Source organism: Apus apus, chromosome Z (assembly GCF_020740795.1).
Source record: "Apus apus isolate bApuApu2 chromosome Z, bApuApu2.pri.cur, whole genome shotgun sequence".
In the NCBI taxonomy this organism is placed as follows: Eukaryota; Metazoa; Chordata; class Aves; order Apodiformes; family Apodidae; genus Apus; species Apus apus.
In genome coordinates, this window is record NC_067312.1 from 47,977,928 (window position 1) to 47,998,330 (window position 20,403).

General features: G+C 36.3%; 1 protein-coding gene across 4 annotated transcripts in view; it reads left to right on the forward strand.

Annotated features, from left to right (window-relative positions):
* Positions 1–19,854, forward strand: part of TUT7 (terminal uridylyl transferase 7) — a 32,932-nt gene extending 13,078 nt beyond the window's left edge. The window contains exons 10-29 of one of the 4 annotated variants that reach the window (XM_051643637.1): positions 434–553; positions 1,523–1,654; positions 2,398–2,578; positions 2,965–4,094; positions 4,224–4,374; positions 5,067–5,153; positions 5,982–6,082; positions 6,594–6,651; positions 7,363–7,466; positions 9,370–9,459; positions 9,547–9,660; positions 9,769–9,846; positions 10,438–10,615; positions 11,344–11,391; positions 11,571–11,662; positions 12,122–12,237; positions 15,678–16,003; positions 17,846–17,922; positions 18,083–18,146; positions 19,265–19,854. In XM_051643637.1, the coding sequence (XP_051499597.1) occupies positions 434–553; positions 1,523–1,654; positions 2,398–2,578; positions 2,965–4,094; positions 4,224–4,374; positions 5,067–5,153; positions 5,982–6,082; positions 6,594–6,651; positions 7,363–7,466; positions 9,370–9,459; positions 9,547–9,660; positions 9,769–9,846; positions 10,438–10,615; positions 11,344–11,391; positions 11,571–11,662; positions 12,122–12,237; positions 15,678–16,003; positions 17,846–17,922; positions 18,083–18,146; positions 19,265–19,332 (3,315 nt within the window). In that variant the 3' untranslated portion in view covers positions 19,333–19,854. Of the gene's footprint in view, positions 1–433; positions 554–1,522; positions 1,655–2,397; positions 2,579–2,964; positions 4,095–4,223; positions 4,375–5,066; positions 5,154–5,981; positions 6,083–6,593; positions 6,652–7,362; positions 7,467–9,369; positions 9,460–9,546; positions 9,661–9,768; positions 9,847–10,437; positions 10,616–11,343; positions 11,392–11,570; positions 11,663–12,121; positions 12,238–12,588; positions 16,004–17,603; positions 17,751–17,845; positions 17,923–18,082 lie in introns of those variants that run through there. The other 3 variants (XR_007891895.1, XM_051643636.1, XM_051643638.1) reach the window with 3 other exon arrangements.
* Positions 19,855–20,403: the final 549 nt, after the last annotated feature.

Consider the following 20,403-nt stretch of genomic DNA (forward strand, 5'->3'; position numbering starts at 1 on the left):
ACTTAATCCATCATGAAGGAAACGAAATAAAAAGCCGCTTGCTTCCATATGTAGATGGGAAATTTTTGTGAAATAAAATAACTTGTTCCAGAGCTTTGTGTGCCTGCAATTAAAATATGATTTAAGAAAAAAATGCTTTAAAGCTTTTGATTTGTACTGTATCTGCATAAAATGAGTTGGTATTTTTGCAGATGTGCTTTATGCTTTATGTTTTGGCAGTTTGCATCCTATAGCTCTTAAACTAAACATTTTATGGTAATAATATGACTCAATAAATACGCAGGCCTTGACAACAAAGTCCATCTCGACAAGACATCAAAGATGTCTGAGTTTCTGTCAGTATTTAGTGTGACAGACTTCTGACCAGTAATTAAAAGAATATTTTCCACAGATTTGCTTGAAACTGTAATGACTGCATAATTTATTTTTACAGTTGTGCTGTGTTGATCATCCTGAAGAGGGAGGCTTGTCACCTTATGTGTTCGCTTTAATGGTTATTTTCTTTCTACAACAGAGGAAAGAGCCTTTTCTACCTGTATATTTGGGATCATGGGTATGTATGTTAATACACCAAATAGTGTGTATGAAAGAACTAAACACTTAAAAGTTGCATGTAACATGTCAGCTATTCTGAGCCAAGCAATAAGCCATCCATTTCTGCAGGAATTTAGAAAGACTGAAAGTTCAGCCACACTACACCTAACTTTTGTATGTTTGTCTGTAAGGGTGCAATTCACAATCCTAGTAATTCAGTTAAGTGTTCTGTTGCCCCCTTTGTGAGTAAGGAGAGCTGGCATTCAGTAATGCAATATTGAATGCATTCAATAACAACCTACTATCTAATTTCTTCCAGGGTGTTGAGAACTGCATTCACATAGCTACATTCCAAAACAACGTCTTGGATTTTGAAATCAATTTGTTCAAAATGTAGACCGCAGCTGGGGAGCGCACTGGTGTGGTATCTGCCCAAGAGATCAGACTAGGGTTTGGAGAATGTATTTCTTGGGTTAGAAGCTGAAATGCATCTTAATATTATGAGTTGTATTATGGACACAAATCCAGAATCCAGTTCTCCAGGACACCATTCAGGTGTTATATTCATGGCATTCATGGCCATTTTTGTTCTTACAGCCACCTGCTATATTTAGTGTGTATGTTCCAGTTTTCATAACCAATTACATGGACCTTGCAGTTCGTGGTTTCCTTCAGTACATGACTCGCTTATTCCCAAAGAGTCTTCACACTCTACACTGAGAGAAAAGTCCTACAATATATGACCATATAATATTTATGCTTGTATAAGGTTCTGTGACATTTGGTTACCCTTCCAAAAGCACTGCGTTCCTCAGAGTTTTCTGGAGAGAAGTATGGGGAGAAGAGAGAAGCAGATTGAGGCATAATCTAGGCATGGAACAGCTGTTTTAAACTTTGTTCAGTTTTAATTGGGCTTGCTGCTATGGAGAGGAAGGATTTAAAGTTCACATGATGGTTAGGTGTATGTTTCTTAATCTGTTTCTTTTAGATTGGAGGATTCTCAGAAAACAAATTAAGTAATTTTCATCTGAAAGAAGTAGAGAATGGTGCTGTGGTTTGGGAGTATAACCCCATGGATGATTCTGATTTGCCACAAGAAGTTTCCCCAAGCAGGGGCAAGGTCTGAACCATTTAATCTACTTCTGTAGAAGTCTAGCACTGCTGTTTTAAAACAAAACATCTTCTATTTCTGTTTTGAGTCAATGTTGCAAAACTATGAGCTGAACTAAGAGTTTGCATGACTTCTTGATACCATGCTCATTATGCTTGCCTCTTGGTGCTAAGAACCTAGCAGGAAACCAGGTGTTAATTCAAATGTCTTACATAAGACCCTGGGTTTTGATCTGTCAGGGGACAGACAATATAGTTTATAGAGCCAAAGCTATTTTATCTCAGAATTAGGTTAAGCATATGAAAAATATTTCCTCTTAGTTTTGAACACTTCTTAGCTATTATTTATTTTGTTATAAGAACTTTGCAGAAACCAGTATTGCTATACGATGGCATGTGACAATGCATGACACAATGCAGCTTAGGTTTTCCTAAAAAATGGGCTGCATAATCCATTCTGTCCCATTAGATTAGATGTGATGTTGGAAATGTATACATTATGGCAAAAACACTTAAGCAATTTCTTATTATGAATTTGTTATATTACTTGCCATTGCTGCAGTCTTTAATTTTGAAGTTTAATAATCTGAGTTTACATTATCTGTTCCAATTTTTTAATTGCAGTTTTTATTGCGACTGCAGAAGCATAGGAGCAAATAGTTTTTTAATATTACATTACAGATTAAATATAAGGAAATGTAACTGCTAAACACCTGCGCATTAAATATTATTTAAGCTTTTCTTCTGTGGCAGGTTCCTTTAGTGTTTGGTTCAGGACAGCAGTGTTCAGCACCTGCTGGTCAGCTCTGGGTAGAACTGCTGCGTTTCTATGCCTTGGAGTTCAACATGGCCGATTCAGTTATTAGCATACGGCTCAAAGAAGCAGTGTCTCGTGAATCAAAGGACTGGCCTAAGAAACGCATTGCTGTGGAAGGTATATACGTGCATATATATATATATATATATATCTCAACAAACTTCAAATAACTGTTCCTTTAATTTTCTAAGGTGCTGTCTTGGCTATTGACATTGTGGGTAGTAACAGAATTTTTCAGTATTGGACTGTGATTCCCAATAATATAGTAGAATGTGTTTTGGAAAAAAATAAATTTAAGTAGTATTTCTCATGGGTATTTTTTTCAAGGTTGTTAAAAGTAAATCTGCGGACTTAAAAATTAACTGCAGCACAATTCCTAGGTCTTACGTTTCTACACAATGTTTTACAGTAACAGTAGCATATTCAAACTTTGTAACAATGTAATTTTATTCTTCTTTTAAAAAAGTTAGCTTCTGCACGGCTGACTCACTTCTTTCTTCTAGACCCATATTCAGTCAAAAGGAATGTGGCAAGAACTCTGAACAGCCAGTTAGTGTATGAGTATATTCTCCACTGCCTAAGAGCAACTTACAAGTATTTTGCCTTGCCTCACAAAAAAAGTGCAAAATCAAGCAAAAAATCCTCTCCAAATGCTAATAAGGATAAATCCCAAATGCTGAACTATGGAAAAGGTGGTATAAAGCATGAAAACCCTGAACTGAAAAATCTGGATGGTACAACAAACACAGCTGTAGTGGGAGATGATGTAACTGAGACTATAGGTGTGGCTCAGGCACACCAAATGGATCCTTCAAGGCTCTATGATGGCTCAGAAAGCTTCACAGAAGAAGAACTGGCTGATGATATAAGTAATTTAGGAATTGCCCATGATGATTCAGACTGTATAATTGAGGAAGTTATTTCTGGAGATAATGAGGATTTTAAACCAAGTTGTGAAGAGACAGAGAGTGGAAATGAAGAGGAAGAAGAAGAGGAAGAACATGAACAACAAAAAAGAAGGTGGAATAATATTTTGTCTACTGAGCAGGGAATAGATGAAGACAGTGATAGTGGAGATCTTGCTGTTACAGTGAATGAACATGATACAGAGACATGTAGTACTTCAGACTTAGAAGGTTTTCAAAACACTGCACTTACAGAGAGTGATGAGTTTGGTTTAGAGTGCAGTGGTATAATGGATAACAAGATTGACATCGATGAGCAGAGCACTGAAGGTACTGATGAACTGGATGAATCCCCAAAAAAATTCCTATGTTCAGCACAGAGTCAAATGTTGCAAATTATTAACTTGGATGATGAGGAGGAAGAGGAGGAAGAAGCAAGTCTTCTAAACCAGAGAGAGCGTGGTGTTAGAAGAGCTGGAGATGACCTAGATAACACGTACACAGGGTCTGGAGATGACGATGCACTGTCAGAAGAAGACTTTTCCATCCCCAATAAATACGAGGACAAACATTTTGAAGTGAGTGTGGAAGGACCTCTGAGGATCAGTTTGAGTCAAGAGGATCTTACTGAGAAGGGACGCCTTTTTGAAGACTACACAGCAACAGAACAGTGTTCGGAATCTGAGCTCTTCTATGAATTCAGTAAACCAGCTTTTACAAAGGGCAAGGTAAGGAAGCTGTATCAGAACATAAACATATTTCTTATGTTCTATTACCAGTTACTTACATGAAAGTGTTTCTCAAATTCATTAAAGCAGTATAGTTTCTAAAACCAATCTTGCGTTCTGTTCTTGCAGTCTCCTACTGTGGTATGTAGCTTGTGCAAACGAGAAGGTCATTTAAAGAGGGATTGTCCAGAAGACTTCAAGAAAATTGAACTTGACCCACTGCCAATGCTAACACCCAAATTTTCAGTTATTCTAGATCAAGTTTGTGTCCAATGTTACCGTAAGTTTTTTTCCTTTGAATATTGTTGTGAGATAGAAAAATAATTGCAAAAAATAAACAAATAATCACAGGCTAATGGTGCTAAAAAGGGGGCTGGTTTATTTGCTGCATGTCATCCACCTCTAGGATTTGTAAGGGCTTTAACAGGACTACAGAGTAGCTTGTGTCTAGATAAATACAAACTGTTAAGGTTTCTCTTCCACACACTGGCTGTCTAATTACTCAATTAGACATCCTAGTGTAATTTCTAAGAGTTAAATTTTGGGTGGTTTTTTGACTGATACTTTTACATTTGTGTCAACTTCGAATTTCATTACTGTTCCTTAACTTTTGTTTTTTAGTAAACAAAGACATCAGTGTGCTAGAAAAAAAAAAGAAGTCAAAATACTGTTTTGTAACACTTCTCCACTTTTGTTCTTTTCAGAGTGACCCAACTTTCCTCCTTTCTCTCTCGCCATTTCTGACCAGACAAAATGCATTGTCTGTCTAATTAATGTTTTTCTTTGAACAGGTATTTCTTCTACTTCATCTTTGCTTTGTTTCCTTCACATGTGAATCTTCTCTTCCCACCCCTTCCCACTGTAAACCCCTCACTTTTTTCATTTGAATCTTTACTGTTGAGTCTTTTCTGCAGATCAGTTTGCCTGAATTGTTGTCATTTGTTGTTTTTGTTTGTTTGTTTGTTTTTTAAGATGACTTTGCTCCAAATATTGTAGAGGATCAGGCTCGGGAACATATAAGACAAAGTCTGGAAAACTTCATTAGACAGGATTTCCCAGGTAATTAGGCAGTTCTAGCTTTGTATTTATACTTTGGTGCCTTTATATGTGTTTTCCAAGAAAAACTATCATGCCAGCATAATAAACACTTTAATTTTGAACACTTAACCTAGATTGTTGCTCAGCATTGCTATACTTCATTATAGTAATTTTCATTTTAAGTCTTTTAAGGCTTTGGTTTAAGTCATTTTTGGCTTAGTCATATATACAACACATTACTAGGAAGGAACAATGGCAAGTAAAGGAGAAAATAAGGCAGTAGTGGAAGTTTTATAGTTGTTATTTTAGTCTTATTCATTAGACAGACTTGTATCTGCTTTTACAAGCAACAAATCCTTCCTACTGAAACTTACTGGGTTTGGAATATTTTAAAATACAGGCACATCATCTGACCTATTTGCAGAACTTAGGTATTTGGGGTTTTTTTCGTATGTTTCTGGAGTTCTCAGCTGTACTATCTGGCCTTCAGTTCACAGTCTTTTAAAATCAGCAAAAGATTTTTTGCCTGGATCCTGGTATATGGACAAATATATCCCTTAGTCTGAAAATCTCTGTAGGGAGTAGTCCTACACATTTTATCAGATTTCAGCTTGGGTCTGCAAGGTGATGATTTAATTATTAGAAAACCTAAGTTGTTTCTGGAACTGTCAGGCAGTTTATTTGAATCAATAAAAGCAAAGATTGTTTCATCATCAAAATTGGTAAGAAAGTAAGTTTTGATGTACCACAGAAAAATAATATTTTCATACCTGTGTTAAAGACATGCATTTCTACAGTCTCAGAGATTTGGTGTCAGTATGTGGTTTTAACTCATCATATCTCTTCCAGGAACCAAGCTGAATTTGTTTGGCTCCTCAAAAAATGGCTTTGGCTTCAAACAAAGTGACCTTGATATCTGTATGACAATGGATGGGCGAGAAACTGCTGAGGTAGTTTGAAAATACTTTTTCAATGCACAATTTTATGGTTATATCATGTATGTAGCACAACAAATTTATTATTTTGTAAAAGCTTTTCAAATTAAAAGAAAACACAAGTAGGTGCCACAAAGGCAGATTATTTTAGGGTGTTCTGCTGTTGGTCTAGATGTGAGTTTTAAGAACTACTCTCAAGTAGTCATCCTCTGAATTCTGCACTACCATTAGTTCTAGCATTAGCTGTGCAGATAAATGACGTGCTTTGTGGCATATATAACTAAACAGTGGAAAAGAACATCAATGTCGTCATACCTAATATAAACCTTTCATAAGCCTCTGTTGAGATACCACCTAGTGTTGATTTTACAAATGCTGTTTTGAAACAATTTCCAGTATTCACATGATTCTGTATGATATGAGACCCTCAATTATACAGCTGTAAGTTAAATGGCAACTAGTAGAAGCTTTACCTAAAATACTTGTAACAGATAACATCTTTCAACTTACTTTTTTAATGTCTTAGGGACTTGACTGCATCAGAATAATTGAAGATTTAGCAAAAGTTCTCAACAAGCAGTCAGGTAACTTTCTTGAAAATTAAAATTAATGGTTCTGTTTGTGACTTGAGGTGCTGCAGGGAGATCATTCTGAAGCTCTGTAGGTTAAAATATTTTAAGATAAAAACCATATTGAAGAGGTTAATGCTGGTAAGAATGAGGCTGTATGTTGTGAACATTTGGATTTCTTTTAGGTTTATGAGATTATCATGTTACAAGATGGGATCCAAATTGGACAGATAAATATATTTATAACCTATGTGCATATGAACAAACCTTAGGCTAAGCTTGAGGTTTCACATTAGTAGTTATGTTGTATTTTTATGTTCAGAGCCTAATAAGTTAGTAGTAAACGGTAGGCTGATACAAGTTTGCAATGACCATCCTGTTTTCCCTAATAGAAGCTATCATTTCACAGTGCTTGTTTTAGTGTATCTAACATGAGCTTAATACAATTGGAGCAAACTATAAATGATTTCTTAAGCTTGTATTTTGGTAACATTTAGACTGATGTTTGTTTTATTGGGGGGCTAAACTTAGAAATTATATCTAGCAGATTCATCATGTTTGACAGATACCTAAAATCAATACTAGAATATAACCAAAATAGAATCTTGGTATCAACTAAGATTTTCTTTTATAGCCTTTTTACTACAGTTTGGAGTTGTTTATAGAGTCATTTGATACTGTTGCAACTGTTTTGTAGTCATTCACTAATTAAACATTTCACCCTAGGTTTAAGAAATGTTTTGCCTATAACAACTGCTAAAGTCCCCATTGTAAAATTTTTCCATGTTAGAAGTGGTCTTGAAGTAGACATCAGTTTATATAATACTCTGGTAAGGTTATCTCCTTTCTTACTGTATGTTTTCTTTGTAACTGAAAAATGTGGGTCTGCTTCTTGAGATTGAAAGGATTTTATGTTGACGTTCAATAATCAATTGTTTCGAATTATCTATTGCAGCTTGAGATTTATGGACAACTTTTTTCTTTAACTTGGCTGAGTGGAGTCAGTTGCACAATTGTGACTTCAGAGTTGTCACTTCTCAAAGAAAATACATTCGTTCTTCAGTAATAGTAAGAAATAGTGATTCAGGTGTTTTAAGTCATTTACAGAAAATGAGAGAGACAAAATAATAAAACCTCAGCTTTCCTACACTCAACTTCCTGTCATAGCTTTTGCTTAGTCTTGGGAGCTCCAATAGTGATTTTAAATCCAGCTTGCCTGAACTTGAACATGTGTTAAAATTAAAAAAAAAACGAACCACAGGTTCTTGGCCAAATACTTTAAATACAACTTTGCAGGTTATTTTCAGTGTCTCTGAACTTCAAAAGCCAGTTCCTTGAAGTATCAAGAAAGTTTTAGAACCACAAACTTTCTTAAGTTTTTTTTATGAGCTCAAGGGGAACTTGAGGAAGATACCTCAACCAGTAGGTCTGAAAGTTTTCTTGAAGTTATTTATCTATATGGATCAGTTGATAGCTCTTGCATTTCTGGTCTCAGATCTCTTAGGTAAAGAACTTGCCTTTCACCAAATATTTTCAAAATTCAGTAGTAGATTGTGACATCCCACCCCATGGATAGAGGGGAGAGGTAACTCCGATTCATGAATCCCCTTAGTTGGATTAAGGTGAAATGACACTCAAAGTCTGTATTTAACCATTAGCTTTAATTAGAACTATAGAAGGAGTAATTCATAAAGGCTGATATTATATGTACTTTGGTTACATGATCATAAAGGCTGATACTTTAATTATAAAACTAAAAATACAGATATTCAAGCTGTGTGAACTCAGAAAGGTCACAGTAGGCCTTGTGTTACTTAATGATTTTAGGAAGAAGAAAGGAGAGAGAGAGAGAACAGGAGAAGAAAAGTTAGAGATGGAGACATCATGAGTCCTGGATCCAGCATTAGTTGTTTGGTGGAGAGAGAGAGAGAGAACCCCCTGAAGTTGTTGCATGCCTGTATTTATGGACTCCACCACTTCTGGAGCCTTCTGTCTTAACTACCACATAGTTCATTATTGGTTCAGTTGTTCCTGCTCACTGTGTAAATTAGCATGCATGTTCCTAGCAGGTGTGGGAGGGCAAGTCTTTTTGGCCCTGAGTTGAATTGGTGGTTGTGATCTCTCCCTGCCATCTTAACCTTTTTCCCCAGTTTCTGCAGTTTTGTTGGCTTCATGCCATGTGGCGCAGTGTTTCCTCTGCTGTCTCTCATGGTGCCCCTTCAGCTCCGTTCTTGTAACTCTTCAAGGCTGGTGCCTAGGCTTCTGGTACTCCTCAATAATCTTCCTTCATTTCAGTCTCCCCTTTATATGAGGCTTTGTTTCAGGGAAAGGTTTCTGTGAATGTTTGAGGCATTCTCTCATCATCACCCACACCCTCCTCAGCAAATGGTTCTTTGTTTTGGGGGACCACATGTTGACAGGAGTGTTAGGACCACTGCCTGGGTAGACCTGTTCCTTCATTTGGTCTCCAAGTAGATAAATGCTTCTTGTTCTGAAGTACTCTTCTGTGAATGCTGCTTTGTACTACTGTGCAGATTAAGGATATTCATCAGCTTTTTAACAGAGCAGGTGGTAACCTCATTGTTGAGTGCTTCCTTTCTTGATACAGATTCTACACAGGGCTTCATATGTGCATTTCTTGAGCACACAACTTAGAGGTTTTCTTGTTTGCAATTTATTCCTTCATTTCTTCAGAGCTCTTGTATTTTCTATTTAACTTGCTTATTTTTATAGGCCTTGCATAACACAAGACTCCTATCATCATATGCAGCCATTGATCCTAGAGTGAAATACCTGTGTTACACAATGAAAGTCTTTACAAAGGTAAGTGTGTTTCAGACATTCTGGAAGCAGTAGCACCTGCAGCAAGACATGATAACCATGAAAGATAATAATCATTTCTTTTTCTAGATCTGTGACATTGGAGATGCATCACGAGGCAGCCTTTCTTCTTATGCATATACTCTTATGGTGCTTTATTTTCTTCAGCAGAGAAATCCACCTGTCATTCCTGTTCTTCAAGAGGTACAGTATATCAAGAAAGAACTGAGTACCTGTACACAATATCGACCAGAATAATGTCAGTGCTGAATCTGAAGGGCTCTGCTAATGAATTCAATATTATGCTTTCAGATCTACAAAGAACCAAAAAAGCCTGAAATTTTAGTTGATGGCTGGAACGTTTATTTCTTTGATAAGATAGAGGAGTTGGTGAGTAAATCCTATTAATTTGAAATGCTGTTACCTGCAGCTTCACAAGTGGAAAAGAGTTCATTTTAAGAAACATGATCTTCAAGTATGGTGGTTGAATATATAAATGGAAGTGGAGTAGCTATTGGTTTGAAAATTGCTGTTCCATGCTCTAGAGCTTTAATTGGTTGTAATTCATCTGTGTACAAAAAAAAATATTTTAAGGTGTTAACGGTGATTGATTGTTCTGTGTGTCACATTACGGAGTGGCGGTAATTCCTACTAATACCATCTGCATATTTAGTCATAGCTGGTTAATCTTCTTGAATAGTTTTGTATTAAGAGACACATAAAGTTAATTAATAAATTCTTTTTTTAATAACAGGCAAAATCTAGTGTTACAAATCTTATTAATTCTCCACTTCTGTTGTTAATATTTTTTAATATTTAAAAATCAATGTTGGATTATTGATGCCAATTATGAAGGGAAGATAAGTATTCTGGTGTAGCTCAATTGTGTTTCTTTATAAAATAAGAGTTTTGTAACTTGGAAACTCAATTTAAATTATTCTGCCTAATGGAATGGAAGTTAAACTATTTGTCATTTTTCAGTCAGCTGTTTGGCCAGACTGTGGCAAAAACACTGAATCTGTTGGGCAACTGTGGCTGGGACTTCTTCGTTTCTACACAGAAGAATTTGATTTTAAAGAGCATGTCATCTGCATTAGGAGGAAAAATCTGCTTACAACTTTCAAGAAACAGTGGACCTCCAAATACATTGTAATTGAAGGTATAAGTGATGAAGTGCACTAGTATGTGGAATTTCTATAATGCCCGCATGAAAAGTTTGGCCTTTCAATAAGGCTTACGTATTTTTCTCTTACTGGGTTATAAATTGTTTTCTGCTCATGTTTTGAAATAATCACAAAATTTTCATTGAGCTTCTGTAGTGCTAAAAACTATTCTTAGTTTTGGAAGGTTTTTTAACTCTACTGAAAAGAAGCTGCAAAGCAGATTTCCTACTTGTAATGGTGGTAGTAACTGACACAAAAACAGATTTGACCAAATCCTTTGGAAAAGAAATTAGCTTTAATCCAGTTGAGGTTTTCTCACAAATACTGAGTTTAACTGAGTGTGTATTTACATGACCAATTTAACCCTGTGTATGATTACTAGTAATACTTACTAGTTAGTAAGTAATACCATGGTCTCTATAAAGAAAATGCAGTGACGTGTTTTAGAAACATACCCTAAACCACTCTCTGACCGATACGGCTTTCCAGGAAAGAATTTCACTTGCTGGCACAATCAACTTAGTCTTTTACAACATTTCAATCAGTTCTGAGCTGGATGGCTGTGATCCTTCATCCATGGAGTTAATTTATTTTCAGTAAATTATAAAACAGTTTCATTTTAGTGTATTAATTCTGCTTTGGGAATAGCTGGCTGACTAAGTGCATGTATATATCACTCAACTGACCCTGGGCTTCAGTAATGTGTGTAATGTTTTTTGTACAGATCCCTTTGATTTGAACCACAATCTTGGAGCTGGATTGTCAAGAAAAAGTAGGTCTCCCGTTAGCAAATTTGTATACAAAGTCAAGATCTTGTCTTAGATCTTATTTGACTGGCTTATTTGATGTTTGGATGATGTGGGGTTTTTTGGTGTGGTTTGGTTTTTTTTTTGGTTGGTTTTATTTTTGTTTGTTTTGTTTGGTTGTTTTGTTTTGTTTTTTCTTTTCCAGTGACAAATTTTATAATGAAGGCCTTTATCAATGGCAGAAGGGTATTTGGTACTCCTATAAAAATATTTCCTAAAGAATATCCATCAAAAATGGTAAGTTGCTTCTAAAAGCAGTATGTGCATGCTCTTGGGTGTATAACTTGCCACTCACAACTGTAAGGTTACGCTCATTTTAAGCTCTCCTTCAATTTCAACAGTACTCAAAATATTTATAGGAGTTATTACGCTATTTTTGTGTTGTTTGTGTGTAAAATGTGTTGGCATGCAGAATACTAATCAAGTCAGAGCTTCATTGTACTGGCTTACAATTGTAGTTCCTACCAAAACCAGCATACCATTTTTTAAAACTGCAGTTTTAAGAAAAGAGTTTGCACACCTGGTGGCCAGCAGATTGCCTGTAAAGAGGCCAGTGGCCAGTTAATTTCATCAAGTTTTTCAGGAGTTCAGCTACACCCACAAGGTTTATTCTTCTCTGTCATTCTTAACTGGAGTTTAACGCTTGATTTCCCAAATGTCTGAATTTGAATTTCAAATGCATGCTTTCTTCTTCAGGAGTATTTTTTTGATCCAGAGGTACTAACAGAAGGAGAACTGGCACCAAATGATAGATGCTGCAGAATTTGTGGTAAAATTGGCCATTTCATGAAAGATTGTCCCATGAGAAGAAAGTGAGTACAGTTTTGGCATCTGTGGGGAATTTTTCCTTAGGCTTGTGGAGAGGAGATACTAAAGCTAAAGCAAGACTTTTACATGCTGCAGATTATTTCCTTTACTGTTGAAATGAAAACATATCAATAGCAGTTTTGGCAGTGGTGGATGGATGTTCTGTGTTCAGCCACTGCTTAATCTTTGTCAGCCTTCATAGAAGGCTGCAAAACTACTTAGCTTTTGATAGTAATACTAACTCTGCTCTTAATTGTGCAGGAAAGCAGTAGTCAAAGACAATCTAAATGCAGAGCTGAATAGCTGTGTGCTGTGTATAGCACTCATGAAAGCATTTATATATTTTCATTTATTAGTTTCTACTTCTAGAATCCTGTTGCTCCCAACAAGACACATCTTGGTGATGTTCACAGGAACATGCATTTCGTGACAAAAAGGCAAGACAAGGATGTCATAGCTTTATTTTTCTTACACACACACATATGAGAACAGTGTCCTGTTTTGCATCCAAGAGGTTTCCTTATCCTGAGTAACCAGACCTCCAAAATTCAGCAGCTGTCTTGCAACAAATAAGTGCTAAAATGACGTGCCTCCTTTCTGTATTATGAACTGACTAAACTTAAAACTGATCTATTGATTTTTTTTTCCTAATTAAGACAAAGCACTTTAAAGATTTATGTCTATAAAATAGTGAAAATCAGCAAATAAGTTCAAAAGAACAAAATCATTAATGCCTTTGTGCTCACTTGTAAGGTGAATGTAAAAATCAAACCTTTATTTAGAGTCTGTCTTAAAAGCTGTAATCAAAAATCACCCACACTTTTATAAAATCATAGAATCATAAAATACCAGGTTGCAAGAGACCTCAAAGATCATCTGGTCCAACATTTCTTGGCAAAATCATGGTCTAGGCAAGATGGCTCAGCACCCTGTATTGCTCTATCTTAAAAATGTCCAGTGTTGGGGAATCCACCACCTCCCTTGGGAAGGGAGGTTATTCCAACTGCTGCTTGTTCTTATTGTGAAAAATTTTTCTCTTGTGTCCAATCGGGATCTCCCCAGGAGCAACTTGTGCCCATTACTTCTTGTCTTTTCCATGTGTCTTTTTGTGTTTGCAAAACATTATTTGCCCCTGGTGAATCTGTGCTGGCTTTCCCTAATCACATACTTCATTTGTCTTGTGACTCTGCTTTTTCAACATTGTTGGTGACTAGTTCACCTGTACTCTATAACACTGGGCCAATATTCTCCTTCTGTTTCTGCTTATTTACATATCTGAAGAACCCCTTCTGTTAGTCTTTGACAGCTCTGGTCAATTCCAATTCAAGCTGAGCTTTTGCTTTTCTAACTGCATGTCTGCACACCCTGGCAATGCCTTGTACCTCTTAATGGGTATTTGTCTGCTTTTGCATCTCTGGTATGCTTCCCTTTTGGTTTTGAGCAAACTCAGAAGCTTGCAGTTAAGCCAAAGGGGTCTCCTATTCCACCCACTTCCCTCACCTTTAAAGTGGATTAACTCTTCTTGTGCTTCCAGAAGAATGTTCTTGAAAAACTCACAGCACTTGTAGCTCCTTTATTCTCCATGGAAGCTTCCCACGGCATCCCTTCCAAATGATCTTTGAGCAAGCTAAAGTTTACCCTCCTAAAATCTAAAATTTTTTTCTTCCTGCTAACCTTCAGCATGTTCATCAGTATCCCAAACACCACTGCATTTCAATCATTGCAGCTAAGGCTGTCACTAAGCAAGGTATTACAAAGCAGATTTTCTTGGTTTGTGAGTATCAAGTCCAGTAATGCCTTATTCCTGGCTGCCATATCTAACATTTGCATGAAGAAGCAGTTCTCTACACATTCCAGGAACTTGATGGATGACATGCAAGCTGCTTTATTTTTTCTTCTGATAAAGAAGCCCAAACACCTGCAGTTGCTGCCTAAGAGATACTTGAGCACATACCTGCCCTGGTAGTACTTATTTGTGGACTGGAGTTGTTTGTGATTTTGTTCTTTGGTTGTTTTTTGCCTTTTTTTTTTTTCTGAACCTGATTCTCCCATTTTCCTCAACAAGCTCTTCTGTGGCAGCCAGTTTCATATGTATGCTAGACTGTTTCTCATGTTTAAAGCTGATAACATTTTAGTTTCCTAAGCATCCCATAATCCTAGCCTTGTGGGATTTAGTAACGCTACTGTCTTGATGATTCTGTAAGCCATGGTAATGCTCACCCTCTAACTTCTCTTCAGGTTGGAAAGTCTTAACCTTTTTAGTCTCTCTTCCTTAGACACTTGCTCTCTTCATCATTTAGCTTTCTTTCTCTGCATCCCCTAACTCTACTTCTTCCTTCTTAAAATATTAAGACCAGACCAACATGTAGTACTCGGATGTAGGCATGCAATGGTTTTATGTAGCAACAAAATGATGTATTTTTTCCTGTTCTTAGTGTTCTATTCATCCTAACACTACACTCCTTGATGAGAGTCCCTCCTCATCTTTTCTATAGGCCCCCTGTTGAGTACTGAAAGGCTTCTATAAGGACTCCCTGGACCCTTCTCTCTTCCAGGCTAAAAAACACCCAACACTCTTAGCCTGCTCTCACAGGGGAGGTGCTCTCATCATCTTTGTTACCTTCCTCTGGACTCGCTTCAACAGCTCCACATCCTTCTTGCTTTGGGGACTCCAAAATTGGATTCAGAGCAGAGGGGCTTCCCTCAGTCTGCTGGCCACTCTTTTGATGCAGCCTAAGACTGGCTTTCATCAGCATACATTGCTGACTCATATTCAGTTTTTCATCCACTAATACCTCCCAAGTCCTTGTCTTCTGGGCTGCTCTCAATCCGCTCATCACCCAGTTCATATCCATGTTCAGGATTGCCCTGACCCTGTTGCAGGATCTTGCACTTGGCCTTGTTGAACCTCATGAGGTTCACATGGACACACCTCTCAAGCCTGCCAAGATTCATCTTGATGGCCTCCCTTTGGTCTAATCAACCACAGTACTTAGTAGGTGTCATTAGCAAACTTGCTGAAGGTGCACTCAGTCCAACTGTCCATATCCCCAGTTGCTGACTAGGAATTGAATTGTACAAAAAAAAATAAATAGAACTATAGCCTATTTTTATACCTTGTTAGCATTTTGCTCAGTGTTTCTGTTCCACTGTATTTTCAGCTTCAGCACACAGATTTTCTGTTATATTTTTTGAGATATAATGATTAGAATTTAAGGCTGTATTGTAATCTAATTATAAAGTTAAATTATTATATATTACATCAATGTAGCACTGCTTGGTAGGAGAGTCAAAGTTTCAAGTACATTAAATAATTTTATTTAACCTGCTGAAGGAATATGTGAAATACATCTGTTATGTAATCAAGAGCAGACAGCACTTGGTTTACTTTTCTTTTTTCTCTGTGTGTGCCTGTGAACTCTGCAGCATTTTTCTGCTCTTGCAGACTAAGACGACGTCGTGATTATGAAGACAGCAAAAACCAGAGGTATGCAGAAAGCAAGGACAAAAGAAGCAAGGAGGATAAAGAAACACAGAATAAAACAACAGAAAAGGAGAGCCCAGTCAAGGAAGCGAAGTTGCACGTATGTACACCTCAGAAAAGGAAACTAACAAGGGCAATAGTGGAAACCGGAAGAGAAAAGACTCCCAGGCATTCCGCAGATAAGTGGAAGCACCTGGAAGAGAGAGACTTAAGAGAAAAACGCTGTTTTATCTGTGGAAGAGAAGGTCATATTAAAAAGGAATGCCCACAGTACAAAGGAACTGCAGGTATGCAGCTGATCAAGATGAGTAGTTTAAACAGAGCCTGTTTTATTGGTATTTTTAATAGGGTTGGTAACAGGTAAGGTTTTTGCTTTGAGTGGCCTTACCTAAATGCTTTTTTTTTTTTTTTAAGGTAGTCCCATTTAGTCAATTTTCCCTTTATCCTCACCTACCTTTCAGAACTTTGCTGAATCCTATAAGATGTGATGTGGTTTCTCTTAGCAGATAAGGTGTTTGTAATACAAAAAGGTATGAGTGTCTAGTGTGTTGAAACTGCTTTCATCGTTGTCACTATGTAAGAGTTTGCTAACATTTCAGATTACAACTTCTCTTTCAGTACATCATAATTGAAACAATTCATATCACCTTCACATCACCTTAACCAGAATTATTCGACAAAGACCCTAAAGACACTAAGAAAGTGTACAAATTGCTCAGACAGAATAGTGATAGAAGGAAATAAAGAACATTTCTGCTGATTTAGCAGTCAGAGGGATACAGTGATCTGTCTTATTTTTCATGGAGTCAGTCTGCAATTTTGGTTAAAAAAAAAACAAACGGCAAAACTGACAAAAATTACCCCAAATCCTATCTGACAGACCTGAACAAAATAATGCAATACCTGCTTAACAGTATCTTAAGTCCTTCTTCAGAAAAGACCGAACTCCCATCATCTGTGTTGTAAAGGGAAATCACACCAAGACAAAACTGAGACTCCTTAAGACAGTGAATGGTACTTGCTTTCTGAAGGAGTACATGCTAATTTTTCCTTACAGATAGGAGCATTTAAATGCATTCTGAAAAAATCTGCTCTATAGATTAGTCATTACTTGACCTCTGCAGGTAACACATAGGAATCCTTTGTATAAAAGTAACTTAAACCAGCTCTTGTCTACTATCAGAATGTTGCATCTGGCTTAGATCAGGAAACTCTTCTTAATCAAATGTAATTGGTAGAAAAGGGCATAAAACTGTGCTAACAAAATACTGGAAGTGGGAGGAAAGCAGAGCAAATACATTGAGAACTTTAAAGATATTTAGAAGTGTTCTTAGTTTGATAGATCACTAGAAGTGTTGAGTAGTCAGAAAAGATGTTTAGAAGTCGAAGCTGCATTTTCTTCAGCCTCTGATCTTTTAATAGCATATGCTGAGTCTGAATTTAACTATTGAGTTTATTTTTGACCTCTTCTCGTTGAGCATTTCGTTCTGCTATTCCATTTGTGGTGATACTGAGTCTGCCAAGGTGAAGGGGAGCATGCCTGACTGTTTTGTAGTCAGTGACATTGGTGTATTTTACAACATTCATTATATGAGAACTATGCTGAGGCTGTACAGTGCATATATCTGAAATAATTAATTCTGCAGTAGATGTTTTTGTCTTCTAACTGTATTTTGTGAATTATTATATTTAAATTTGAAGAGAACTGCTGTATATTGGGCTTTGTCTTTTTTAGCTTGCTTAGTGCCAGAACTACATTCTCTGTTGTTGAATGGGGGACTATGAACTACTGGACCTAAGAGATCAAACTTAATTCTTTGCTATGCTACAGACATTTTGTGACATTATGGACAATTTGGTTATCACCATATCTTCATTAATTTTCAGAAGTTCCCTGTCTCCCAAGGATCCTGGAGGAGCATATAGAGCTTAATTTATTATAGGTTCCTAACTTAGATGCTTAACTATAGATGCACCTCACCTCGTTGTGTCAGTTTTCCATGTTACAAAACTGAACTGAACTGTATTATGAAGGTAGCTTGCAAATATTTTTGTATTTTTATATCTTATAATACCTGAAATAGAAACTACTTGCAAACTAGCAAACCTTTGCTATATTATCTTCTCAGGTGGTTCAAAACCAGAAGTGTTGTGTGGATCCCCTTCTTTACCCAGTGCTGCCAAACATGTTGGTAGAATAAATCAGGTAAACACGAAGTGTTCCTTTTCTTAGATCTTTTTCTCTTTAAATGTTCTGAAGTCCAGATAAAGTAACTAAAAATAGCTTTCAGAGAGAACCTTTACTTTATTGTGGAATGCTGTAATTCAATTTTGTTGGTTCATCAAGTATGTTATGTTTTTTATAGGGAGTGCTTATACATGAAGAAAAAAAGAAACAAAAAGGAAAAGTATTTTTGAGTCCCCAGTCAGGTTTGTACATCTTCATTTCAATTCAGAAATTCTGTGTAAAAGCATGTATTTTTTTCACTTGCTTTCCCTGTCAGCCCTTAGGGGAACTCTACCTATTTTGCTGAACACAGCAGCAGTCTGAACTGGTTGCTAGCTAATTGTGAAGGGAAGCCACATTTTTTTTACTGGAGAAGTGTGCATTTTGTTTTGTTTTGGAAGCAAAACTTAGGCCTGTCAGTTCTCTGCATTTTTTTTTCTTTATCTCTGGTAGACCTATTTTGCAGAAGGATATGTTGGGTTTTTAGCAGTCGTGCTTTCTCCTTTTTCGGTACACATGGGGTTCTCTGTTTCCTCGAGGATGAGGAGCAGTTTCTTGTGTGGCTTCCTCAGAGTAACCATGTAGACTATAACATGATCAACTAACTTGGGAAAGACTATCAAAGCACATCCATGGTCTGAGCTGTCAAAATGTAAGGCAGTTACAAAACTACACTTTTTTAAAAATGGCAGTCAGATGATAATATAAAGGCCTTTATGTATTAACTCTGGATCAGAGTTGTTTTGTGTTGATGTGTGGTTGCAAGTGCAGCTTATTAACAGTAATTTCACACACTTATTAACAGATACAATGAAGATTTTTAAAGCGACTGCTTTTTTTTTTTTTTAATGACTTTGAGTTTCCACTGCAATTCTGCAAACCTTTTAACAGCTTGGGTTCTTTCAATAAAATATATTAGTCTCTCCTGGGGCACCTGAAGCCTTTAAGTAGCTACCTAAGAAGCCTTTACAAACTGGAGAACTAAACTGAATTAAGTATCTCAAATTCTCAGTTTTGTTGGGAAGACACAGTATTTTCTGTTTTCACTGCAAAGCTTTTCCAAATCTTAAGATTCAGATTTTAAACACAAAGTGATTTGTCATTACGTGTTTAATTGAAAAAAAGTGCTGGTTTTCAGTTTTGTATACTAGTATTTCCTGTCCTCCAGCAGATAAAGTTGATCTGTGTATGCCTTTACTATCATTTGTCTAAACAGTAATTTTCTCCTTGTTGTTTCAACTGTTTTATGTCTCGGGATTGTTTTTGTCTGTTTTTTTCCAAAACCTTTTAAAGTGTGATGCTTTCTTCCTCTCAATCTTAGGCAGCCTTTCCAATAAATACATGACTCAGGGAAAAGCCTCACAGAAGAGGACCCAACAAGAACCATGAGGGATATTAAGCACTATTAAATTACCATACAGGCCCTTCATTCATTTTTTAAATTTTCTTTGGCAAAAGCATCTGAATTCACAGAACAGCAGCATAGACAACCTTTGACTTAAGTTTAATGAATTACGGGCGTTTGTAGAATGCTAGTACAAGCAACTGTGGATTTTAATACAGACCCTTTTTCTTAAATAGATTGAGCATTTTAATAGAACGCTGTTATGGTTTTTGTATTTGTTTACTAGGTAAATCATATAGAAAAGGGCAGGTACTAAAAATGGACCGTTTCAAGGTTTTGTCATTCCACCTGACCGTTTTAAAATGCACTAAAATTGTGTGTGAGCCAAATACATTATTTTCTTCAAAAATTGATTTTTTTTTTTTAAGAAGCAAATAATATTTATTAATGTTGATTGTTTACGGAGTCCTTGTGTAGAAGTGTTTGAAATGTTTTATTTTTTTCCTATAGAGAACTGAAACCATAGACACTAGTAAACATACATACAGCTATCTCTGGACAAGTAATGTCATTGAGATTTCTTGAATTTTTTGTCTGTTCTATGATTTTATGGGAGTTTATTTGCTGCTGTGCTTGTGTACAAGAAGAAAGACTAAGAAACCGGTCAGTCCTGTTTGATGCTGCTAAGAATCTTTTTCAAGGCCTTGGGGATACAGACAAATGCTTTAGGGGATACAGACAAAAATGCTTTAAGGAACAGAAGTATTATATTTGGCAATTGGGGAAAACGTGTCCATTTTCATAAAATGTGAAGAAGATACTTGTACCAGCCAATAATTTAATTAGTAGTATGAACCTGAGCTTTACTTGAAGTCCTTCCACAGCTGGCAATGTACCATCTTACCTTGTTCAGGAAAGAATTAGTTACATAGTAAAATTGAAACCACTGTTATTTATGACTTTGAAATAAATTTAAAAAAAAAAAACAGAACTAAAACTAAAAAAAATTAGACTGAAGTTTCTGTATTTTTCTTTAAGTTGTAGTTTTCAGTATTCAGACTTCTAAGTTATTATTGATCCTGCATTTTAGAATGACCTGATTTTAGAAATGTCAT